This window comes from Oncorhynchus clarkii, chromosome 20 (genome assembly GCF_045791955.1).
Source record: "Oncorhynchus clarkii lewisi isolate Uvic-CL-2024 chromosome 20, UVic_Ocla_1.0, whole genome shotgun sequence".
NCBI lineage: Eukaryota > Metazoa > Chordata > Actinopteri > Salmoniformes > Salmonidae > Oncorhynchus > Oncorhynchus clarkii.
Window position 1 is genome coordinate 15,319,036 of NC_092166.1, and position 27,093 is coordinate 15,346,128.

A 27,093-nucleotide genomic window follows, 5' to 3' on the forward strand; every position below is an offset into this window, starting at 1 on the left:
AGAGGAGCTACTGCAACTCAAACTTTCTGTACGAACGCAGATCCTTTCTCTCTCTCCATCTGCTCGCTGAAGAAGCAAATTATCTCGGTTTAGAAGATTGACGGTTTCACACTGTTGTACGGAACTTGTTACTTTGTAACACAGGAACCTTGGAAGAAGCAGCAACTTTTGTTGCAAATTATTGACACAGTTTTACATTTGCAAAACAAAGGACCATGACTCAATTCAACAAGGGACCAGTGTACGGGTTGACTGCAGAATTGAGAAGCAAGGTAAGCGTGACTATTAGGACTACAATTGTACATATCAAATTGATGCATTTAGATTTTTGTACGTTTTTATTTAGGAAACTAATTATTTGCATTCCTCAAGTGGCCCACGTGAAACTGCTTCGCATCAGTCGGTGCATTCATTTCCCTCGATACGACCTGGAAATGGTTTTCCTTTTATGGAAAGTGTGTGATGGCAAATGGCCACGTACTTCAGAAGCATATGAATGATGATCAGTCAATGTGCCCTTTGTCTTGTAAATATTGTCTACCAGGTTACGTAGTGCAGAATACCCCGCACAACAAATTGCAAATAGGTTGTGATTTAATGTCTTCAACATAATGAATCTGCACTGATAATATGTCTGTTTTGGAACACTACCTTGGAAACTAGTGATCAACACACATCACCAACTAGGCTGTAATAAAAATATGTCCATTCTCGGGCCCCTTTTCCCAGACCTTTCACAAATGCAACCTTTAATTCGGCTACAGAGTGATGCGGGATTTACAAATGTACAATACTCCTTTATGATCTTATTTGATGCTTCTGGTTCATGTCAAATAAATGATGAAAGCTTCATGAATGAATTGCAAGGCCAACAACTCATTGTTGCTCCACCATAGTGGGTGGAGCCTGTATGGGCGGTGTAGGGGCCCCTATACTGCTGAGTGAAGTCTGCAGTACTAGACAACATCCTCGACAATGCATTCTCCTCGTCTGACCCCTCGATAGTTTATTGTACTTTATATACCATCTAAAGCTGTAGCATTGCCTTCCTTGTAAGACCTTATCTCATATGGAATCAGTTTGCTACTATTGTTTTAAAGGGTCCCGTTAGATGTACCATGCAGCTCAGCTTTGAATAGATTAATGATGGGCTGGGCCCCCTGCCAAGTCCTCCATGTTTTCTTGGTTTCTGCTTAGGGCTTGGTGATATGACCTAAATATTATATACAACTTTTTTCCCTCAAACTTATGTGCTATTCACAATATATATCTCTGAATAAGAGCAGATGCTCTTATCCAGAGCCACTTACAGTAGTGAATGCATACATTTTCATACTAGTCCCCTGTGGGAAACTAACCCACAACCCTAGCATTGCAAGTGCCATGCTCTACCAACTGAGCTGCACTGGATACACTGCATTTCAAACAGCCATAAATAATCAAATGAATTCAGGGCTTATGAAGTTATACCTAGGAAAAACATGTTTTATTTATTTAACTAGGCAAGTCAGTTAAGAACAAATTCTTATGATGGCCTAGGAACAGTGGCTTAACTGCCTTGTTCAGGGGCTAAACAACAGATGTTTTACCTTGTCAGCTCAGGGATTCAATCCACCAACCTTTCGGTTACTGGCCCAACGCTCTAACCACTAGGATAAAATAGTCAAAATAGTTGAACCTGCTTTTTTTGTGATAATCACTTATCTTGTTTTCAAGTCCGTCTATGAAAATGCCCTTTTTTGTTACAAATTTAACAGTAACCATGCATAATGTACATTCACTAATAATTACTAACTTATTGTAGCAGGCATTAAGCTTGGGGCGGCAGGGTAGCCTAGTGGTTAGAGTGTTGGACTAGTAACTTTATATTTCAAGTTTAAGCCAACTTGGATCTATTTGCTAGCTAACAAGGCAAAACAGTTGAATTGTTATGAACACACCCTTCTGTCTGCCTCCAACTGTTTGAACAGCATAGCATGCCTGTCCACTTAGTTCAGATGTTGAAATCAAGTGCCCTACCTTATTTCTCAGAATGAGAACAAGTTGCTGATTCTTTATATAATAGCGTTTTATGCTTATTGTACGTTTATAAAACACAGACTAGACAGCTAGTATAAAAGTCTTTGGCAAAAATGCTGCTAGCGGTAGGCCATACTAGCTACTGGAATGCCGTGCGCGACAAACTGAGCATTCATTTTCCAGAATCAAGGTTCATAGATACTCTCGTTTGAGTAGTGTCTGCTCTGTGTGCAATTTGAGTAGTTGAGACATAAAAAGGGTATCGTTAAATAGGTTAACTTCTCCACTATTACGGCAAAGTAATGTCTCAATGTGTTTTGGTGTCCATATGAACGATTCTGTTGGACCAAATGCAAATAGTGAGATGAAACCTCCTTGTCAGAGAGGAAGAAGTGATCTCCCATCTTTGTTTGTGTGAGTGGCAGGAGGAGTGGCTTGATATGTGTAAACTGTAAACACACAGGAAGAGGTGAAGTGAGAGGTTTCACTCTCGCTAAAATCTGTCCCAAATAATCCCAATGCGTTTCTATGGGCTTATTTTGGATCTAAGCTTGTCGTCTGCCTTCCTGCCTTTGGGACAACGACTCCCGTTGTTAGAGCGGAGATATGAGCATCTCGTCATTATATGCAGATCTCTGGTGTAAATGGGAAGGTGAACACAGCACAAGGAGAGAAGGAGACGAGACAAAAAATACAACATGAGAACAAACAGACTCCCAAACTCCCATATAAAAAATAAACTAGATTCTTGCGATGCAGGCATTTGGAACATCGCACAAAAACATACATTCAAATTAATCAAATGAATTTGATATATCGCCCAACCCTACTTCTGTTCAATTGAGCACATTGTTCCTGGGGAGAACCCCAGATGGCCCAGAGGTCTATCAGCCACATGTTCAGTCTGTCTCACACATGAACTAAAGAGGTGGATCACCTCAATTTGTCTGGGTACAAATCTACTAGAAATCATCAGTACACCAGTACTTTTTCTTGACCACCTAGCTTGACCCACTTATAGCTACCGTATATCTAGGGCTCAGAGTTTTCCCAGGTCAAGCCACATAGTCTGGAAAAACTTTCCCCAGTCGTCTTTATCTTTTTATACCGATATCCACAGCTCCTCTCCGGTGGATTCCCCCGGTACTGCTGCTCATTCCGTGCACCAGCTCCGGAGGTCTACGTCACCGGCCTCTAGGCGTCACTGAACTGTTTCATTATGCACACCTGGTTCCCATTCCCCCTGATTAGTAATTGTATATATGTTCACCATTGTTTTGGGCTTCGTCCCCGTGCCTTTTCATGGCATGTTGTATTTTTGGGTAGAGTATTAAAATCCCCTATTACCTATTCCTGCGCCTGTCTCCAATCATTTATACAACGTGACAGAATGACCGACCCTAAATGGAGACAGCGGGAATGGCCTGTCCGACGCACCCGCAACTTCTGCAGCTGCAACTGGCCCCTCCGAATCCGCCGCAATTTCAGGCAACTGGCCTGTCCAACGCCGGCTCAACTTTGGCAGCTGCAACTGGCCTGTCCGACGTTGCTGCAACTGGTCCATCCGACGCTGTCGCAACTTCGGCAGCTGCAACTGGCCCATCCGACGCAACTTCGGCATCTGCAACTGGCCCATCCGACGCTGTCGCAACTTCGGCAGCTGCAACTGGCCCATCCGACGCAACTTCGGCATCTGCAACTGGCCCATCCGACGCAACTTCGGCATCTGCAACTGGCCCATCCGACGCAACTTCGGCATCTGCAACTGGCCCATCCGACGCTGTTGCAACTTCGGCAGCTGCAACTGGCCCATCCGACGCAACTTCGGCATCTGCAACTGGCCCATCCGACGCAACTCCGGCAGCTGCAACTGGCCTGTCCAACGACAATGCAACTTCGGCAGCTGCAACTGGCCCTGACCGACCCGCACCGCCTTCCTGTGGTTGTTCTCAAGGTTGGGGTCTTCCCACTGCAGGTGCAGCGCGTCAGGGGGGGTACTGTCACAGATTCCCCCGGTACTGCTACTCATTACGTGAACCAGCTCCGGAGGTCTACGTCACCAGCCTCTAGGCGTCACTGAACTGTTTCATTACGCACACCTGGTTCCCATTCCCCCTGATTAGTAATTGTATATATATGTGCCCTCTGTTCACCATTGTCTTGTCGGTTATTGTTCCCATGTCCGTTGGTCTTGTGAGTACCTGTGCTTTGTTGTTTTGGCTTTAGTGCTGCGTGTATTGTGTACTCGTTATTACGGGTCTTATCCTGTGAATTGTTGTGCACTTGTTATTAGAGGTGTTGTCCCGTGTATTGTTGTTACGGGTCTCGTCCCCTGTATTTATTAGAGGTTTAACCTCACTCTTTTGTTTGGGTTTACATCCCTGTGTTTTTGTATAAGTATTTGTTTTGGGCTTCGTCCCCGTGCCTTTTCATGGCATGTTGTATTTTTGGGTGGAGTATTAAAACCCCCTATTACGTATTCCTGCCCTTGTCGCCAATCATTTATACAACGTGACACTTTTTGTCATTTCACTCCCATTTAAATGTGATCTTGAAGTGTGTCATTCCATCCATGCAAAGCAGTGGTTCCATGAACTTCCTTCCCTTTCCCCGCTGTCTGCCAGTGTGAGCGGAGACATTTTCCACGTTGTCTGCCAGAAGATACGCTTTATTAGAAGTCTGACGGAGATATGCCAGCCCTTCAGTGGTCTGCTTGTGGAAAATAATGATGTTTCATAGGAAGTGCCATGAATGTCTCTGAACTGTCAAGCGGCGCACAAAAACCTCAAAGCCAACCTCCCTTATAACTTTTTAGTATTTCTTTCTAGTGAAGATCTACGTAATGCAGTTCAGGCAAAGCCTTTGCTGCGGTTTCCCAGACCCAGATTAAGCCTACTCCTGGCATTCTCGAGGTAGAATCTCCATTGAAATTGCTTTTTAGGCCAGGAATATGCTTAAACTGAGTCTGGGAAACTGTCTGTAATAGTATAGTTAAAGCCCCAGTAGAGCCCTCCACACGGGTTCCTGGTCATGGTTCTTATGGTAACTTCTGGCAGGCTGTCACCCAGATGTGTTCCAGGAAGTAAATAGCTGATCACAATGGGAGGCTCCCATCACTTGGACGTCAAGACCACAGAGGGAGCTTTGGTGTGTGTGTCACTGGCTGTCGTCAGCATTACCTTACGCAGCCTTTATTACTTTGATGGTTAAAAAGCACCGCACAACATCTTCACAACTATGGCTGTGTCAAACAGCAACAACGTAGTACATTGTACTGGTGTATCAGGCTTGGGTGATTGGAGTCTATTCCATTTCAACTCAGTGGATTCAGGAAATTGATTATTGACTTACTTGAAATGGCATTGACATCGTTCTATGTTTTTGTTAGCAGCTCAACACATCCTCTCTCAATTGGTTTTGCATGTTAAGTGAGTTCTCCATTTTAAAAGGTAATGTTTACTTTACCTTTTAGCTTTTATTAGTGTGATGCACTTTATCAGTTTGATTCATTTGGAAATTCTCAGGAAATGCTTGTATGTGCCGTTTATGAATACTTAACATGCATGAGTACAATAGAGCTCTACACTACAAAGGACGTTGCTTTGTCCAGTAATTGAAGCAATGATGAAAGTGAATTAGCCTGCTTTGTAAATGACCGTCTCCCTGGCTTTCAGCCATATCGCAAGTTGTGTTATCTGATACCGTCCAAAACGGTTAAACTCTGCCAATACCTGGAATTATGAATCTGATACAGGGCTGAAACTGTTGTTATACCTTTTCCTTTAGTGCTACAGTAGAGCTGGACGATATGGACTAACATCCATATCGCAATAAATTGCCTGAATTGATGCTTTCACAATAATTAGAACAATAAGTTTATAACATTAATGTGGTGTTGGCTTGGCAGATAGTTGTTTGAGAGAGGACTGAAGAGATTATGCTCAAGTGTTTCAGTCGGGAAATATTTGCATGTAACTGCCAGGAAAGACCTGACACTTGTTCTGTTTTGCATAATTTAATGTAAATGCAAAATAATTAAGTATTCATATATTTAATCAAACTGGGGGCTGTGTGTGTGCGCACGTGTGTGCACGTGTGTGCCTTCCCTTTTTAATTAGCTCTACCATCACAACACGCATGGCTGTTGGGAGGGAATGTCATGTTTTGTTGAAACTCCTCTAAAGTGCTGACGTGGCTATCCTCCCTCTGTTGAGGAGGTCCCAGAGTGGCCCTTTAAACCCCACGCTGACACCTCAAGGAGAACAGGAAGGAGTCTTCCTTGAGTGCTGTTAATAAACACTGGCTATAATTGCCCTTCAAGAAAAACACAGGATGGAGCAGCAGCACTTTTTGTTTGTGACATATTGGGAGTCTTTTTTTTCTCCTTTCTGGTTATTTTTAGGTCAGGAGGATGTGTCCTAAGGATAACAGTGACATTTTGAGTCATGGCTCACTTTTGAGGATGGATAGATTCGAATTGGAAAAGGAAAAACTTTTGTTCACACAATATGGAAAATGGCCGCCTTCCAGCTTTACTTGAGACTCTGTTAACACGTTCTTACTGTATGTCAACAAACTAGAGCTGAACAATTAGTGCTTTTAAAGTCGGTTCGATTATGAAAAAAAATATCACCATTTTCGATTTTGGTTTAGATTATTTGGGTTGAGTGCTGTAACAACACAGAATAAAACAATTCATAATGGTAGTGACTTCTCATTACTGCTTATCACTTATTAACCATTTATTCACGTTACTTTAATACAATATTTCAGTAACGGTGTATATTACATTGGTTTTATTTGATGACTTTATTATTTCATGCCAAGTCATCATCTCATCTCTATAGAGCTGCTGTCTGACAAAATCACTATTTTGTAGTTCTTCAAAGTAAGTAATGCATACTTTTATGACTGCTGAATAAATACCAACTATCAATCACTTGGAATATGTATTTCCAAGTTGAGATACCTTGCGAAGCAAAAGCTGCTCTCTATATCGCGCATTCTTCTCTCTTCTGTAGCAGGCGTAAAAGAAATACAGACCGGACAGGTAGATGCACAATAGATTGTGTTCATTGAAGTTAATTACCATGTTTTATGCACTAAACTATATATTCAGAAAATTGGCCTGTTGGAAGCTACAACTCCCTACTACATGGCACAGTTCAGGCTGGATCTGATTTATTTCTAGAGAAACTAGACATTTTTCTGTGAGCATTGAACTCACAGAAAAAAACCACAACATGGAATTCAAATAATTGAACCGAGTTGCTCAATTAGGTGTTTAAAAATGGGTGAATCGCTCAGCACTACAACAAACAGCAATATGACAATGGGCCTAGGGCGACATAAACAGACATGGTGAATTGTTTCTACCTCACCTCACGCTCATCATCATTGCATCATTCCACTCCATTGAACATTTTCCAGAGCCACGGAAGGTTAATCATTTATTAACGCCTCACCAGCTGTCTCTCTTGTCAAGGCTCCATTCAATGCTATTTCCTCTCCAATAAATGGATAACCAATATTTGGACAGATTGTGGGTTTTGTGGTAACAAACAGTAAGAGGTTTTTGGAGGACAAAGCCTGTGATTTTTGCAACATGCAGTACAGTAAAGTCGTATCCATAAGGAGCGGCCCGTTTACAATACGGCAATCTCAGTCTTTTTTCAGTCCAGATGTTGTCTCCATTCCCCAGACCCATCAGGAAATGCTTCCAGTTGCGTGGGCAGGAGTGGTAGTATAAGACAAGGGGGTTTCTTTCTCTGCATGCCTGAGAAAAGAGAAAGATGAATCCATTTCTGCTTTACTCCCCCTCTTTCCTCTCTGAATGCCTAGCTAGCTCTGCTCTATCAAGTCCCAAGAACACTGGAGCTATTGTTGGACTGTAGAGGAGAGATTGCTAGATCCGAACAGGAACTGTTCACATTCCCTTCTGTCAGCCATCCACGGGACGTTTTAAAGGCCCAGTGCAGTCAAAAACGTGATTTCCCTGTGCTTTGTATATATTTCCACACCGAGATTGGAATAATACTGTGAACTTGTGAAAATTATGATAATGGACTTTTTAGTGAAAGAGCTGGTTGAAAAGACTGCCTGTAATTTCAGGTTGTTTTGGTGGGATATTATGGAACGTCGTTTGGGTCTTTGCGTGTAAAAAAAGATACACATCAAATAGTGTTATTTGACGTGTCAAATAAGCCTGTTGACCAATCAGGACCTGAATATGACTACACGTCACATAATAATTTAACACGTCCATTACTGGTCAGACCATCTATGTGAAGCTAGCCAAAATAAGGATTAGCCACAATAGTAGACTTTGTGGTTAGCCTTCAAATTAAAAGTATGTCATTGACAGTGATGCAAATGAATACAAAAAGTAGAATTATGCTATAATTGACATCATTTGACAAATCTGTTGAAATCACACTGGCTGTATTAGACTTTAGAATTGCATTGGGGGCATACTCATTTCACTGTACAGCCTTTCCTATGGATTGTGGATCAATGACATGGCGTATCAGTCTACTCCGTGACACACAGAGAACATGGGATATCAGTCTATTCAGTGACACCCAGAGAACATTAGCTTTGTAGCTCTTATTGCGGGACTCTGAAACAACTGAATTGAGCCATATTTATTGTCAATCTACTATGTGTATTGAGCGTTATTCCAGAGGAAAAACAATACTGCGTGGATGTTTTGGAGTCTGATAACTCTGAGGAGGATGTTGGGAAAAAATATCTTCGGTATTGAGTAGACTGATACTCCATTTCGTTGATCCCCACAAGCATATACAGTTGTCCTTGATGTCCTTTGTTTTAAATGTATTATTATTTTATTTTTTGCATTGCTGTTTGCTGTTTTCTTCTGTCTTTTCCTTATTTCTCTTTAGTTCATTCTCTTGGTTGTTGGTGCAGTGGGGGGGTTCTTGGGGGTGGGGAATGGAATTAATTGTATTTTTTCTTTGTCTTCTTCCGGGGGGGGGGGGGGGGACTGTGGGAGGGGTCTCGAATGGTTGAGGGACAGCTATTGGGGAACTGTGGGGGGGATCTTGGAGGGTTCGGGTTTCACAAGATTGTGATCATGAAAAAGGAAACTATGACATATATTTTATATCATTATCATGCACACGCACCCTCACACATAAGGATTGCGGAAAGACTGATACATGTTTGATAGTGTCTTGTTGCTGTATTGTTTGTCCTTCATGTTCTAATAATTTAATGTTACCCCTTCCTTGTGTTTTTTTTGTAATTCATTTTTTGAAATATAAAATATATTGGGTATTGCGTAGACTGATACTCCATTTCATTGATCCCCAGTCCTTAGGTAAAGCTGTACAGTGCAATATGAATGTCAATACACACAATAGGCTGACTGGGGAGGTGATTTCACACAGTCACAATCCCGCGATAAGAGCTACAGTCCCACGATAACGCTAAACTCTTCACAGTTGTGTTCTGTGGGTGTCACTGAGTAGACTGATACCCCATTTCATTGCTTCACATTCCAACCTTGTTTAACATGATCTAGTCTAAATATGGCATGATTCCACCAATTGTAACCTTCTGCATCACTTTCAAATAGGTACTTTTATTTTGAAGGCAAACCGCAAATTCCACTATTGTGCCTAATCCTAATTGTGGCTAGCTTCACAACACATAAACCGGTCCGGTCGAGCCTCACTAGCCAGATGAAGCTAGCTGGCTGTTTATAACGTTAGCTTTGGGCAACAGGGTTACGTAGTTGGCTAGCTATTTATTTTCATGAACTGAAGTTAAATTTCAATAGGCGAACAACACGTGGCTACCTCGCAAGGATTCCTAAATCATTGCTAAGAATAATGAAAATGACTGCAGTTTCTGCTGGCCATTGTTTTCAGGCTGGTTGTATTGGTGCTAGCTAGGTCCCAAGCTAAAGCTAGCTAGCTATCCCAGAAGTAGCGGTCAAACAAATAATGACTTATTAACAATGCGGTATTGTAAACACATCGTTCGTGGCCGGTGAGTGCTTGTTTGCAGACTTTTTTGTACGGCTTTGACAGTGCTACTGATAGTAGTGGTGGCGCTTGGCTTGCAAATTCAGCACACACAACATTCTATAATAGAATTGTGTTATTTGACATGTCATTGGGGTGGCAGCATAGCCTAGTGGTTAGAGTGTTGGACTAGTAACCGAAAGGTTGCAAGATGGAATCCCCGAGCTGACAAGGTACAACGTTCTGCCCCTGAACAAGCCCACTGTTCTTAGGTTATCATTGAAAATAAGAATTTGTTCTTATCTGACTTGCCTAGTTAAATAAAGAAAAAATTAAATGAAAAGCTTATTTAATGCGTCATTGTGTTATTTGACGTGTATCTTTTTTGACCGGCAAAGACCCAAACGGCGTTCCATGGGATGGAGTTTTGGCTATCCACAGTGACAGCACCTTGCGTAAATTAGTTCGACCAATAAGTAACAGTTCCAAGCCTCTCTCCCAATAATGGCACATTTTCTGTTTTCCCTTCCCCACTTAGACCTCTCCCAGACAGTTCTAGCAAAGTTCTTGCTTGAGAAATTGCACTTTGTTAAGAAGCTATTTTTACACTTTTTTTGGCCATTTAAATGAAAACAGTCACAGTAAGGTACTTAATTGTTACCCAGAAATGATTTGATATTGAGAAAAAAATGGCTGCATTGGATTTTTTTTTAAAGGACTCCCTGTGTGGGACATGAGTCTCATAGTAACGGCTAGCATTGCGTAGCTTGTTTGGCACGACACAAGGTTGTGAGGGGCACTTTTTCCTTTATCTACCTTTCACATTGAACTCTGACCCTTCCAGCTTGGTATCGAAGTTGGATTAATTATTTCAGGGACATCACATCAACTTTCCCCTCCTTTTAACCACATTGAAGACTCTTTGCCCTTTTTGAAGACTGCTGGTCTTTGTAGGAACGGCGGCCATCTTTCTTACACACAGCCTTTGAGCAATACTGAAATAATTGTTTTCCCTTTTCATCTTGATGACAGATTTCAGATTTGACTCTGTCAAGGCTCTCATGTTGGCGGGTGATGAACTATTAGGCACAAAAGTCTGGTTTGTTATGTGTGTGAAGGGTGATGAACTGTTAGAAACAGTTAAAGGGGGAGTTTTTATGTGTGAGGTTGATGGGATTTCAGCCCTCTGTCTTTCTGAGAGAACTGAAGACTTCTTTCAGCAGAGGTTAGACTCTGAATGTGGAGGATTAGGCCTATCACAGATGGCTCTGAACCTTTGGAAAACCTCTACTTGCTTGTTTTCACCATAGTCAGCAAGAGGTGCTGGTTTTGTGTGTGTGTGTGTGTGTGTGTGTCACTCAAGTGCAGCGTGTGTGTTTAATAAATTGCAGATGAGGGATCTCTTGGATCTACCTCGGCTCCTCCTAGCTAAACACACACTGCCCACATTCTCAAACACACACACACACACACACACACACACACACACACACACAGACCTTGAAGAGGGTCTGTTTTGACACTGTGGTAGCTTGACTCAGACAGTGAAAACAGACCAGTGGTATTGCCAATGGCTTTTTGTTTTTGAGGTTGATATAAACTTGGAGGTTTTGTTACTTTGAGATATCTTTGTATTGTTCAGGTTCGGTACCTAACCTTTTATTCCATACATTTGCATGGAAGTCAATAGCCCATGGCTCACAATCTCTGTTTGTGAAATATTTAGTGAAATAATAATTCATTTAAAAAAAGTATATATTTTATATATTTCCACACTGAGGTTGTATTGTGAACAGTTGCATTTTCGTTACACAGCCATCAATAGGGTTTGCATTTTCCTGTCCAAAGACCTTGTAAGAGTCAGATTGTCTCCTTGATATCCAGGTACACTGTATGTAGTGTCTGAACCCCTCTGGTTTCCCCATGAGGCAGTCAGATCTGTGCTTGCGTGCCAGACTGAGGATGCACTACAGTAATTTGAGCTGCAAGGAAGAAACCTGGTCGATCGCTATTCCACATTCCTTCTGTATGGGGAAACTACTGACTCCAGCGTTGTTACTGTACCATAACTTGCTTGGGCTGCTCCTGTGGCGCAGCGAGGAAAAACAATACCTCCTTAGTCGATAATTAGCCCTAGAGCCGTATGTATTGTCTCAGTGCTGATCTAGGATCAGTTTAGCCTTTTAGAACATAATGAATAAGATTACATGGACAGGGGAGTCGTGCTCCTAGATCAGCACTCTGGGGTGTGCATGCGGCATCCTGAGTGCTTTCTCTTGATTAATTAGCGAAAGCAGCAAGATGGTGCTGACAGACATGGCAGCTCTGCTTCTAGCTCCTAAGCAACTTTGGAGTATTTTGTTTTTTTGTGTGTTATTTCTGACATTATTAGCCCAGAACGGTTTTTGTGTTATTACATACATCTGGAAATAACTTCTGGATATCAGAGTGGCGGTAACGACCAGGAATAGGACTTTCCTGAATTCAATCCTTTGTTCGTACCCCCAAGGGCAATTGGACTTATCCCAGAGGCTGCTCCAAGTCGCCGTGGACAGAGAAGAGGTATTCAGAGTGGACTTCTAGTCTGACTCAGGAGGCGGGCACACCATCCACCGCTTCCAAGTATATTACTCACTTACTGTCTCTGGACAATAAAGCAGACGAGCTCAGGGTGAGGATCTCCTTCCAGAGCGATGTCAGGGACTGTAACATACTCTGTTTCACGGAATCATGGCTCTCTTGGGATATACTCTCCCCTTCCATACAGCCAGCTGTGTTCTCAGTTCATCCCACAGACCGGAATAAAGAAATCTCTGGGAAGAAGAAAGGCGGGGTGTATAGTTCATGATTAACTACTCATGGTGCGATTGTGATAACATACAGAACCTTTTGTTCACCCAACCTAAAATACCTCACAATCAAATCCCGACCGTATTACCTCCCAAGATAATTATTTTTGGTTATAGTCACAGCCGTGGAAATTCCCCCTCAAGCCGATACCACGACGGCCCTCAAGGAACTACACTGGACTTTATGAAAACTGGAAACCACATATCTTGAGGCTGCATTTATTGTAGCTGGAAATTTTATCAAAGCATATTTGAGTAAAACGCTGCCGAAGTTCTATCAACTCCTTGACTGTAGTACTTGCTTAGGAAAACACTAGATCACTGCCACTCACCTTTTCGAGGTGCCTACAAGGCCCTCAGATCGCGACTCCATTTTGGTCCTCCCTCCCTATAGGCAGAAACTCAAACAGGACGTACCCGTGCTAAGGTCTATTCAATGCTGGTCTGACCAATCGGAATCCATGCTTCAAGATTGTTTTGATCACGCAGACTGGGATATGTTCCGGGTAGCCTCTGAGAATAACATTAACGCTTACATGGACACGGTGACTGAGTTCATCAGGAAGTGTAGGGGATGTTGTTCCCACAGTGACTATTAAAACCTACCCAAACCAGAATCGGGGGAAGGCATTCGCGCAAAACTGAAAGTGTGAACCGCCGCTTTTAACCATGACTAGGTGACTGGAAATATGGTTGAATACAAACAGTGTAGTTATTCCCTCCGTAAGGCAATCAAACAGGCAAAACGTCAGTACAGAGACAAAGTGGAGTCGCAATTCAACGGCTCAGACATGAGATGTACAGTACCAGTCAAAAGTTTGGACACACCTAATAGTGAAGACATCAAAAATATAAAATAAAACATGTGGAAGTATTCAAAGTATTCAACAAATAAATATATATTTGAGATTCTTAAAAGTAGCCACCCTTTGCCTTGATGACATGAAGCTGGTTGAGAGAATGCCAAGAGTGTGCAAAGCTGTCATCAAGGCGAAGGGTGGCTACTTTGAAGAGTCTCAAATATAAAATGTATTTTGATTTGTTTAACACTTTTTTTGGTTACTACATGATTCCATGTGTTATTTCATAGTTGATGTCTTCACATATTCTACAATGTAGAAAATAGTAAACAATAAAGAAAAACCCTTGAATGAGTAGGTGTGTCCACACTTTTAACTTGCACTGTATGTGGCAGGGTGTACAGACAATCACGGATTACAAAGGGAAAACCAGCCGCAACGCAGACACCGACGTCTTGCTCCCAGACAAGCTAAACACTTTCTTCGCCCACTTTGGGGACAGCAAGGAGTCATCATGCCAGAAGAAGTGGGGGTTTTATGATCCCTCATGCCCCTGGTAAATCTTAGGCCACACAACATTCCTGTGTCCCCTCAATATGGAGAACCAGCCTGAGAACATTAAACATTAAATAAAGGGACTTTGGAACATTGGTTTCCGTCAGTCACAATGGTAGTCATGATGATAGGTGGAATATGAAAATGTATGTCATTTTTGTTTTGTTATTAAAGGTTAATAGATGACGTTATTACAAAAACATTGTAACGTCAACAGTTTACCTAGTATATGTTTGATGTTTATACATTGTACGTTGTGTGTAAAATGTCCAAATCAAAGAGAGTGTTTTGGTAAAGATGAAATGTGAAGTTAGATGTCTAAAATTGGATTTGAGTAAAATCTAGACCTTGCTCTTAACTTGGTACGCCCAGAGAATTACCCTAAAGCCGGTTACGCCCACTTCTGACCCGAGGGTATAAAACCTGTGTGTGAAGAATTAACATATCAGACTAAGTGACCCAAGCTGCAGCCGAGGTCTAAAAAGTAAACAAACCCAAAACGCAACACAAGTTTGAAGACAAATAAATATTTTTCTACCCAAGCTACTGATGAGTAGCTGTGTCTAAGTGGGTGAATTCAAGTCGAACCACCTAGCCTCCACTCCCCATCGAATCGTGGTATCTACACTGTTTCATTCCTACGCTGTAAGCTCTGAGCAACAGAGCTGTCTGTCCTCAGAAGAGCCCTTCCAGAGCAAGGGTGAGGAAACTCCTAAGCCAAAAGGACACTGACATCGTGAGGATGACCAGAAGGTTGCGCCGGAGAAGTGCATCATTGAGCAGCCTGAACGGTCCACGTGGAGAATCCACGGAGACCTTCCCCACGTAATTACATCATTATATTCTGACCCATTAGAGCGGCAGTTTGGGGCAAGGCTAGGGTTAGAATAAGCATAGCTGACAAATTCACCCAAATGTATATTTCTCTCGTTTACTTTCGCTTTTTATCTCTCTTTTAAATCCCCATTTTGGGTAACACGCGCCATAGTGTGTTGGCCCGTTATACAAAGTCTAATCAATAGCCTAGAATGTATTTTTGTGTATGTATATCTTGTATCATAATTTTAGCTTTCTAGTAAATAAATACTCAACTAAGATTGGTGTGGTACGAACTCATTGGTGAGACCCGGGGCCGTGCAGATTCCCGGATTTTGCGACGTTCAGAACGAGACTGTAGAGGTAACTGGTTAATTAGCGGCTGTTGTAAAATCGATATTTGGGAAATAGAAACTCAATAAAACTAATTTTCCCATGGTGCCCCAGGTTAATAAGTTAATAATTGCTTGATTCAGTTAATCACGCAATTAGAAACCTTTAATCATTCGATGAGCAACAGTCGTCACATTAACTAATACAACGTCACTACAGTGGGATTCGAAATGGTTGGTGATCCGTTTGTTAACTTGGCTTTCGAAGACCTTAGAAAGGCAGGGTAGAATACATATAGGTCTGTAGCAGTTTGGGTGTAGAGTGTCTCCCCCTTTGAAGAGGGGGATGACCGCGGCAGCTTTCCAATCTATGGGAATCTCAGACGATACGAAAGAGTTTGAACAGGCTAGTAATAGGGGTTGCAACAATTTCGGCAGATCATTTTAGAAAGAGAGGGTCCAGATTGTCTAGCCCGGCTGATTTGTAGGGGTCCAGATTTTGCAGGTCTTTCAGAACATCGGCTATCTGGATTTGGGTGAAGGAGAAGTGGGGGAGGCCTGGGTGAGTTGCTGTGGGGGGTGGATTGCTGTTGATCGGGGTAGGGGTAGTCAGGTGGAAAGCATGGCCAGCCATAGAAAAATGCTTATTTACATTCTCCGTTATAGTGGATTTATCGATGTGACAGTGTTTCCTAGCCTCAGCGCAGTGGGCAGCTGGGAGGAGGTGCTTTGAGTTTGTGCTACAGGATGCAAATTTCAGCTTGAAAAACTTAGCTTTAGCTTTCTTAACTGCCTGTGTATATTTGTTCCTTACTTCCCTGAAAAGTTGCATATCACGGGAGCTGTTCGATGCTAATGCAGAATGCCACAGGATGTTTTTGTGCTGGTCAAGGGCAGTCAGTTCTGGGGAGAACCAAGGGCTATATCTGTTCCTGGTTCTACATTTTTTGAATGGGGCATGCTTATTTAAGATGGTGAAGAAGGCACTTTTAAAAAGTAACCAGGCATCCTCTACTGATGGGATGAGGTCATTATCCTTCCAGGATACCCGTGCCAGGTCGATTAGAAAGGCCTGGACGCTGAAGTGTTTTAGGGAGCGTTTCACAGTGATGTGGGGTGGTCGTTTCACCGCAGACCCATTACGCATGCTGGCAATGAGGCAGTAATATAGATAGATAGATTGACAGACGATGCAGTTGCCATCACACTGCACCCTGCCCTATCCCATCTGGACAATAGGAATACCTACGTCAGAATGCAGTTCATTGACTATAGCTCAGCCTTCAACACCATTGTACCCTCCAAGCTCATCATTAAGCTTGGGGCCCTGGGTCTGAAACCCGCCCTGTGCAACTGCTCCTGGAAATCCTGACGGTCCGCCCCCAGGTGGTGAAGGTAGGAAATAACACCTCCACTTTGCTGATCCTCAACACAGAGGCCCCACAAGGGTGCGTGCTCAGCCCCCTCCTGTACTCCCCGTTCACCCATGAGTGCGTGGCCACTCATGCCTCCAACTCAATCATCAAATTTGCAGACGACACAACGGTAGTAGGCCTGATTACCAACAATGACGAGACAGCCTACAGGGAGGAGGTGAGAGCCCTGGCAGAGTGGGGCCAGGAAAATAAAGTCTCTCAACATCAACAACACGAAGGAGCTGATTGTGGACTTCAGAAAACAGTAGAGGGAGCATGGCCCTATCCACATCAACGGGACCGCTGTGGAGAACGTGGAAAGCTTCAAGTTCCTCAGTGTACACATCACTGACAATCTGAAATGGTCCACCCACACAGACAGTGTGGTGAAGAAGGCGCAACAGCGCCTCTTCAACCTCAGGAGACTGAAGAAATTCGGCTTGGCCCCTAAGACCCTCAGAAACTTTCACAGATGCACAATTGAGAGCATCCTGTCAGGCTGTATGACCACCAGGTATGGTAACTGCGCCGCCCGACACCACAGGGCTCTCCAGAGGGTGGTATGGTCTGCCAAACGCATCACCGGGGACATACTGCCTGCCCTCCAGGACATCTACAGCACCCGATGTCACAGGAAGGTCATCAGGAAGATCATCAAGGACATCAACCAACCGAGCCACGGCCTGTTCACCCCACTATCATACAGAAGGTGAGGTCAGTACAGGTGCATCAATAACAGCTTCAATCTCAAAACCATCAGACTGTTAAATAGCCGGCTACCACACAGTTTCTCAGCCCTGCACCTTAGAGGCTGCTGCCCTATATACATAGACATGGAATCATTAGCCCTTTAATAATGGAACACTAGTCACTTTAAAAATGTTTACATACTGCTTTACTCATCTCATATGTATATACTGTATTCTATTCTACTGTATTTAGTCAATACCACTCTGACATTGCTCATCCTAATATTTATATATTTCTTAATTCCATTATTTTACTTTTACATGTGTGTATAGTTGTGAATTGTTAGATACTACTACACTGATGGAGCGAGGAACACAAGCATTTTGCTACACCTGCAAAAACATCTGCTCAATATGTGTATGTGATGAATAAAATTGGATTTGATTTGAAGGTATGTACATCATAGTTGGAAGCCCAGGGCTTCAACCAAGCAGCCTATGAATGCTCATTAAGATGGCTGAGGGCAATATCCCTCTAATGTCTCCCTCCGCTATCTCACGTAACGTTGTCTCTGTGATGTTTTCATGGAAGTTTAAGGCACTTCATTGCTCAGGACATCTCAGGAGTCTTTCTATCTTGCGTTCTGTGTTTCTGTCTGTCTGTCTGTCTTTCTCTCTCTCCTTCAAGTCATTGGGTAAAGCAACAGTGTTAGTCTGGACTGGGGAATCTGTGGAGCCGTCCCCTAAAGCCAGGGTTCAGTCATGGGGCAGCGGTCCATGTAATTTACTGTGTGTCTTACCACTCCTGGAAACAGGCCACACAGCAGTGATGTGAGGGAAAGGAGAGACGAGTGTTTTCCCAAAACACTGACCTTTAGAACGATATGTGATAGATCGGCTTTGGCTTCAGTTTAAAAGCTTTGGCCTTCTGTTGTGAGGACTGAAGCATTACCTCAAGTGACTTTCTCTTTAAGAAAATACATGAATGGATAGAATGTATTGTTTTTCCTTTTGGTTTTAATTGTATAATGCTTTTTCAAATGTTCTGTATTTAGATTGGGCTAAAAGACCCATAAATGATTGTGCAAGTCTACCCATTAAACAGACCTAATCTAACTTTCCCAAGGAGTGGTCCGGCTAAGCCCAAAGACCACGAGTTATAACTATTAAAATGGTGTGCTGCTCACTGCTTACTAAGCAATCTGTTGAGGTCAGACTAATGCATCACACTTAACATAAACACTTCTTCTCTACCTAAAGGCTATTAGAACTCACAGACTCACTCCCTGTGTCACACACAGGCATAATATTTATTTATTTAACCTTTATTTTATCAGGCAGTCATACTGAGACAAAGGTCTCTTTTACACATGAGCCCTTATATACATCAATTACAGAAAATACACACATCAATATAAATACAAAATTCAAGTAGAAAGAACAATCATACTAAAAGATTATGGAGTTCATAAAGTAGTCTAGGTTACGGCTTACATTGTGGTTAAAATTGGATCAAATTACAAGATACCTTAAGTATGTAGCTTGTTTGGTTTGTGTTAGGATTGGGTTTGCGTGCAGGATCGGAAGTCTATGGTAATTGCTCGACCTTGCCCACTTGTAGGATAAGTGGTATTGATGTCGTATAGCCTACCTATCCGAACCTGTCATATCCCCACAAGTGTCTAGGGGGGTCAGTGTTTGATTTTGAACTATTGTTAAATGAAGAGTGGGTGGAGTTACATCATTATTTGATATTTTCAGATCGCAGGGAAGTATGACCTGCAGAAGGAGGAGGAGCTCCGGTTTTGGATTGAGGAGGTGACGGGCATGCCCATTGGAGAGAACTTCCAGAAGGGCCTTAAGGACGGAGTCATCCTCTGCGAGTTAGTTTTATTTTTTTTCTGTCTACACAAAGTGTATCTGTGTGGGATTTACTATTATATGTTTTCTAATGTTTTAGGTAATTATACCAATCCATATTGTTCGGTTGTATTATCATCCCCAACATGTCAAGGATGTTTTGCCCTGTTCAATTTACTGGTTTACAAGTCCTAGACTTCACCTGTCTTCAGCTCAGTCCGCTATGAGGATGTAGGGGAATACATAGTCACATTCCTCGATAGATGATCACTCAAGTAGACTTAATACAGGATGTTATATTGTTGTCATAACAGTGATCAGGTGTTGAAAAGGCCTACAGAGGTCTCTGTGGTCTTAATCTCTCTATCATTATTTTCATTACCACTAGGAATAGTGTGTTATTTGTCATTGCTCTAGTTGAGAATCTGTTTTATGTTCATATCAAACTGTAATTGCTTACTATTTTCTTCTACCTTTAGACTGATAAACAAACTGCAGCCTGGTTCCATCAAGAAAATCAACCACTCCAAACTCAACTGGCACAAGGTACGTGAAACAAAATAAAAGATGTTGATATATACTGTAACGCTACCATTTCACAGAGGGAAAATGCTTTTCATTCGACAAGACTAAATAACGAGACTGAAGCGGAGTCTGATTTCCTTTTGTTGTTCACTTCTAGCTGGAAAATCTGGGGAATTTCATCCGAGCCATTCTGAAGTTTGGCCTTTGTCCCAACGACATCTTTGAGGCCAATGACCTGTTTGAGAATGGGAACATGACCCAGGTCCAGAGCACACTGCTGTCCCTGGCTGGTGTGGTAGGTTCCCGGTTAGACTGGGGTGAATGTGGAACCCTGAGTTGTTCGTGACCTCGTTATAACCATGTGCCATAACACCACACACAGTGCCATGGGAGAGCATGACATGAAAAGGAGGCAAACATTGGTTTTTGGTTTGTTTTTGTTGTTGGTGCTGAAATCCGTGGTCGAACAAACACTGTTTTTTATTGAATTGCTGGTGATTGAGATGTCCATGCAACACTTTGTAGACTGACAGTACAGTTATAATTAGTGAGTAAAAACATTTATGTAAAACTGCAAGCAACACTGACTTTGTTACTTTGTCTCTTACCATGGAACAGGCGAAAACCAAAGGTTCAAACTCCAACTGTGACCTCGGTGTGAAGTATGCGGACAAGAGGACGCGCCATTTCGACGAGGAGAAAATGAAGGCTGGACAATGTGTCATTGGACTGCAGGTGAGTCATGCTAACACAATTGCAATTACCACAGAGATAATGTGGGGTGGGTTAAAGAAGGATTTTTAGGCCGTGAGACATGGATTGTATGTGTGCCATTCAGAGGATGATTGGGCAAGACAAAATATGTAAGTGCCTCTGAACGGGGTATGGTAGTAGGTGCCAGGTGCTCTGGTTTGTGTCAAAAACTGCAATGCTGCTGTTTTTTGATTTTTTTCACGCTCTACTGTTTCCCGTATGTATCAAGAATGGTCCAACACCCAAAGGACATTTGTATTTATTATGGATCCCCATTAGCTGCCAAAGCAGCAGCTACTCTTCCTGGGGTTCAGCAAGATTAAGGCAGTTTATACAATTTTAAAAGATTAGAATACATTCATAGATTTCACAACACATCGTGTGCCCTCAGGCCCCTACTCCACCAGTACCACATATCTACAGTACTAAGTGTGTGTGTGTGTGTGTGTGTGTGTGTGTGTGTGTGTGTGTGTGTGTGTGTGTGTGTGTGTGTGTGTGTGTGTGTGTGTGTGTGTGTGTGTGTGTGTGTGTGTGTGTGCTAATGTTTGTGTTGCTTCACAGTCCCCGCTGTTCCATAAGGTGTTTTTTTATCTGTTTTCTAAATCAAATTGTACTGCTTGCATCAGTTACTTGATGTGGAATAGAGTCATGGCTCTATGTAGTACTGTGTGCCTCTCATAGTCTGTTCTGGACTTGGGGACTGTGAAGAGACCTGTGTTGGCATGTCTTGTGGGGTATGCATGGGTGTCTGAGCTGTGTGCCACATGTCATTACCTCTCATAAATAAAAGTAGTGATTGAAGTCAATCTCTCCTCCACTTTCAGCCAGGAGAGACTGACATGCATATTATTAATATTAGCTCTCTGTGTACATCCAAGGGCCAGCCAGGTGCGACAAAACTAGGGCCTGTATGACTTGCCTTGTTGATAGTGTTGTTAAGAAGGCAGAGCATCGCTTTATTATAGACATACTTCTCCCCATCTTAGCTACTACTGCATTAATATGTTTTTACCATGACAGTTTATAATCTAGTGTTACTCCAAGCAGTTTAGTCATCTCAACTTGCTCAATTTCCACAGTATTTATTACAAGATGAAGTTGAGTTTTAGGGTTTCGTGAGAGTTTTGTTACAAATTCAATGGTTTTAGTCTTAGAAATATTGAGGGATAACTTATTCCTTTCCATCCATTCTGAAACTAACTGCAGCTCTTTGTTGAGTGTTGCAGTCATTTCACTTGCTGTAGTAGCTGACCTGTATAGTGTTGAGTCATCCGCATACATAGAAACTCTGGCTTTACTCAAAGTCAGTGGCATGTCGTTAGTAAAAAAAATTAAAAGCAAAGGGCCTAAACGGCTACCCTGGGGAATTCCTGATTCTAACTGGATTATATTTGAGAGGCTTCCATTAAAAAACACCCTCTGTGTTCTGTTAGACAAGTAACTCTTTATCCACATTATAGCAGGGGGTGTAAAGCCATAACACATGCATTTTTCCAGCAGCAGACTTCGATCAATAATGTCAAAAGCTGCACTAAAGTCTAACAAGACAGTCCCCACAATCTTGACACTACTCCGGGAAGCATTGGTGTCAACATGGGCCAGCATCCCTGTGGAACACTTTCAACACCTTGTAGAGTCAATGCCGCAACGAATTGAGGCTGTACTGAGGGCAAAAGGAGGGATTGCAACTCAAGATGTTTCTAATGTTTGGTGTGTGTGTGTGTGTGTGTGTGTGTGTGTGTGTGTGTGTGTGTGTGTGTGTGTGTGTGTGTGTGTGTGTGTGTGTGTGTGTGTGTGTGTGTGTGTGTGTGTGTGTGTGTGTGTGTGTTTTATCCTGTCTGTACCAAAACAATGGATACCAGTCGTACTCTGAAAAACAAATTACATTTGTGGTCAATACCATTGCCAGACATAGAATAGATTTGATTAGAGGACATTGTGACCTATGGATGGAGCCATGTCTGAAAGCTGTTTTTGTCCTGGGTAGATGGGGACAAATAAATGTGCCAGCCAGTCTGGTATGACAGCATATGGGACCAGGAGACACTTATACGACCCAAAGTCACAGACGGACAAGCCCTATGACCAGACTACCATCAGTCTGCAGATGGGAACCAACAAAGGAGCCAGCCAGGTAAAAGTACTGTTCATCTGTGGTGTATAAAGTACTGTGGTTCTTATGGTTCTGCTGCAGTGGATTCCTAGCCACTATAATCCCTGGAAGCAATTAGCAGTAATCTTGTATCAGAGTGAGACATCTACCAACTAAAGGTTACTGTGGCCAGGTGCACGCACACACACACACATTCTTGCTTTCTCTCACAAACACACACCCTTTTACTCTCTCTCTCTCTCTCTCTCTCTCTCTCTCTCTCTCTCTCTCTCTCTCACACACACAAACACACACACACACACACACACACACACACACACACACTCCCACTTAACCACCAACCTAACCTTCCCTCCCTCCGTTCCCCCTGTCCTCTCTCCTTCCCTCCCTCCACTCCCATTCTCTCCCTCCCTCCGTTCCCCCTGTCCTCTCTCCTTGCCTCCCTCCACTCCCATTCTCTCCCTCCCTCCGCTCCCCCTCCCTCCTCTCCCTCAGGCTGGCATGTCGGCGCCGGGTACCCGCCGTGACATCTACGACCAGAAGTCGGCAGGACAGACAGCAGACAGCTCCACCATCTCCCTGCAGATGGGCACCAACAAGGTGGCTTCCCAGAAGGGAATGAGCAGCTACGGCCTGGGCAGGCAGATCTACGACCCCAAGTACTGCACCTCCCCCACGGAGCCCACCTCTCCCGTTACCCTCGGCAACAATGCCGGTAGCCATGGCAACGGGAGCCTAGGAACGGGAACCAATGGATCGGAGATTAGTGACAGCGACTACCAGGCGGAGTACCAGTATCACCATGACGACGAAGAGGAGTACCGGGGTGGGTACCAACAGCAGTACAGCGGGCACTATGACGAGGACCAGGGCATCGACTATTAGACTGACTGTGTGTCAAATGGCACCCTATTCCCCTCTACAGGGTGTAATTTTATATTTTCCCGTTAGACTCTGTGGGCCCCATTTTGGCAGCTAAAAAAATGTGCGCTTGTTTTGACAACAGCGCTTTTTTTTTGCGTTGTCAAAAAGTCACCCTGTGTAGTAGTAGTCCCAGTTGGCATAAGTGTAACACAATGTGTCTGGGAATATGTGACGTTATAGTGGCCTTCTACCGGAATTGGAGTGGAGAAACATGTCCAAGTACCTTTATGGATCATATGAACCATAGGCCTATATATTTAGTTTGAAACAGTTTTGTGGACCACTTATGATGACGTTTTTTAAACTGATGCAAATTGTGTTACTCTAGTATTACTGTAATATAAAGAGTGTTGAGAGAGAGTGATTTTGTTATCAACAGAGCAAGAATTTTACTATCCTTGCTAGCTTTTTTAAAAACAAATGTTTTTTGCCCTATACAGTTGAAGTCAGAAGTTTACATACACTTTGGTTGGAGTCATTAAAACTTGTTTTTCAACCACTCTACAAATTTCTTATTAACAAACTATAGTTTTGGCAAGTCATTTAGGACATCTACTTTGTGCATGACGCAAGTCATTTTTCCAACAATTGTTTACAGACAGATTATTTCACTTAGAATTCACTGTATCAAAATTCCAGTGGGTCAGAAGTTTACATACACTAAGTTGACTGTGCCTTTAAACAGCTTGGAAAATTCCAGAAAATTATGTCATGGCTTTAGAAGCTTCTGATAGGCTAATTGACATCATTTGAGTCAATTGGAGGTGTACTTGTGGATGTATTTCAAGGCCCTACCTTCAAACTCAGTGGCTCTTTACTTGACATCATAGGAAAAATCTAAAGAAATCAGCCAAGATCTCAGAAAAATACTGTAGACATCCACAAGTCTGGTTCATCCTTGGGAGCAATTTCCAAATGCCTGAAGTTACCACGTTCATCTGTACAAACAATAGTACGCAAGTATAAACACCATGGGACCACGCAGCTGTCATACCGCTCAGGAAGGAGACATGTTCTATCTCCTAGAGATGAACGTACTTTGGTGCGAAAAGTGCAAATCAATCCCAGAACAACAGCAAAGGACCTTGTGAAGATGCTGGAGGAAACAGGTACAAAAGTATCTGTATCCAAAGTAAAACGAGTTCTATATCGACATAACCTGAAAGGCCGCTCAGCAAGGAAGATGCCACTGCTCCAAAACCGCCATAAAAAAGCCAGACTACGGTTTGCAACTGCACATGGGGACAAAGATCATACTTTTTGGAGAAATGTCCTCTGGTCTGATGAAACATAAATAGGACTGTTTGGCTATAATGACCATCATAATGTTTGGAGGATAAAGGGGGAGGCTTGCATGCCGAAGAACACCATTCCAACCGTGAAGCATGTGGGTGGCAGCATCATGTTGTGGGGGTGCTTTGCTGCAGGAGGGACTGGTGCACTTCACAAATGGACAATGACCCGAAGCATTCTTCCAAAGTTGTGGCAAAATGGCTTAAGGACAACAAAGTCAAAGTATTGGAGTGGCCATCACAAAGCCCTGACCTCAATCCTATAGAAAATGTGTGGGCAGAACTGAAAAAGCGTGTGCGAGCAAGGAGGCCTACAAACCTGACTCGGTTACACCAGCTCTGTCAGGAGGAATGGACCATGATTATTGTGGGAAGCTTGTGGAAGGCTACCCAAAACGTTTGACCCAAGTTAAACAATTTAAAGGCAATGCTACCAAATACGAATTGAGGGTATGTAAACTTCTGAGCCACTGGGAATGTGATGAAAGAAAGAAAAGCTGAAATAAATCATTCTCTGCTTTTATTCTGACATTTCACATTCTTAAAATAAAGTGGTGATCCTAACTGAATTTTTCCTAGGATTAAATGTCAGGAATTGTGAAAACTGAGTTTAAATGTATTTGGCTAAGGTGTATGTAAACTTCCGACTTCAACTGTAAGTGAAATGTTGCCTTATCTTTCTTGCATTCCTTTTAAACTCTCATTAGAATGTCCATATTTTTCAACCAATCAGAATAATATAAAGAATGTGCCATGTCCTTTTCTGTTTTATGGGTTTTGAAGTTCTCATTGTTCAGAAACTCAACTAGGAAGTTCTGTGAAAGAAGCATTCCGTCACATCATGTTTCCCTACTTCCTTGCTTGTTTTCAATATACTCTACTGTTTGTCCTCTATTTCCTCTCCTTCAAATCAGAACCACAAGTCTACTGCTCAGTGGTGATTTTTGGTAAGAGACTTACACTGAGTGTACAAAACATTAGGAACACCTGCTCTTTCTATGAGAGACTGACCAGGTGAATCCAGGTGAAGCTATGATCCCTTATTGATGTCACTTGTTAAATCCACTTCAATCAGTGTAGATGAAGGGGAGGAGACAGGTTAAAGAAGGATTTTTAAGCCTTGAGATATTTGAGACAAGGGTTGTGTGTCATTCAGAGGGTGAATGGGCAGACAAAAGATTTAAGTGTGATAGGTGCCAAGCGCACCGCTTGTGTCAAGAACTGTCTCACTCAACAGTTTCCCGTGTGTATCAAGAATGTTTCCCGTGTGTATCCACCACCCAAAGGACATCCATTCAACTTGACACTACCGTGGGAAGCATTGGTGTCAACATGGGCCAGCATCCCTGTGGAATGCTTTCGACACCTTGTAGAGTCAATGCCTCAATGAATTGAGGCTGTTCTGAGGGCAAAGGGGGTGAAACTCAGTATTAGGAAGATGTTCCTAATGTTTTGTACACTCATTCTGATTAATTAAGCAGTCATATTTTAGAGAAGGTTGGCAGGAGAAAAGATAAATGGTTTTAAGTTAAGATGTTTTTGACTGTCTGATCCCAGTTTGACTTGAAAGCACTGGAATATTTTTGTAGTTTCTCTGCCTCTTTAACCTTTTACTGCAGTGGGCTAAATCAGGGTCACAGTGTTTCTTGGTAGTCTTAAGCAAATTACTTTGAAGCAAAAGTATACACCTCACACACATGGTCGTGGGCTTAAAAAAGAAGACACCTGTACCATGTCAGATATAGAGTTGAAATGCATTCCATTATGATTTTGAATCCCAAAATTACACTTTATGTACATCACAGAAGACTGAAATAGAACAGAACCATTTCAGCGTTTGAAAAGTCATGCTTATTAATGATGAAAAATATGAATAACATTGGACCCATGCGGCCACTAGAGGTGCTTTGGTCATTCGACTGCAGGAAAGGCTTTTTAATACTCTAAGAAGAGAATCTCAAATGTTAGTTTCTGTCACATGACCAAACGTATGTATTTTTAAATGTTGTTTTATATCCTGTTGATTCCTTGTGCCATAATGCCCCCTCCCTGTGTGTAGAGCCCATCCACTGAGGTGGTATTTATTGTCATTTGTCCCAATATAGATATTTCTTCTATTGTTTTGATTCTTTTGTATCAATAAATATTTGTTTCATAAAGTCT

The 27,093-nt window shown here is 42.5% G+C and overlaps 1 protein-coding gene across 1 annotated transcript; it reads left to right on the plus strand.

Annotated features, from left to right (window-relative positions):
- LOC139375989 (calponin-3-like) lies at positions 1-27,093 on the plus strand. The gene is made up of 7 exons (XM_071118002.1): positions 1-272; positions 19,225-19,346; positions 19,803-19,869; positions 20,006-20,143; positions 20,467-20,583; positions 22,589-22,735; positions 23,210-27,093. The coding sequence occupies exons 1-7, from the start codon at positions 216-218 to the stop codon at positions 23,597-23,599; spliced, it is 1,038 nt and encodes a 345-aa protein (XP_070974103.1). The 5' UTR covers positions 1-215; the 3' UTR covers positions 23,600-27,093.

Coding starts and splice junctions, on each gene's coding strand:
- LOC139375989 (XM_071118002.1), top strand. CDS start 216: ATGACTCAATTCAACAAGGGACCAGTGTACGGGTTGACTGCAGAATTG. Junction 19,870..20,005: donor CCAAACTCAACTGGCACAAG/GTACGTGAAACA, acceptor GTTCACTTCTAG/CTGGAAAATCTGGGGAATTT. Junction 20,144..20,466: donor TGCTGTCCCTGGCTGGTGTG/GTAGGTTCCCGG, acceptor ACCATGGAACAG/GCGAAAACCAAAGGTTCAAA.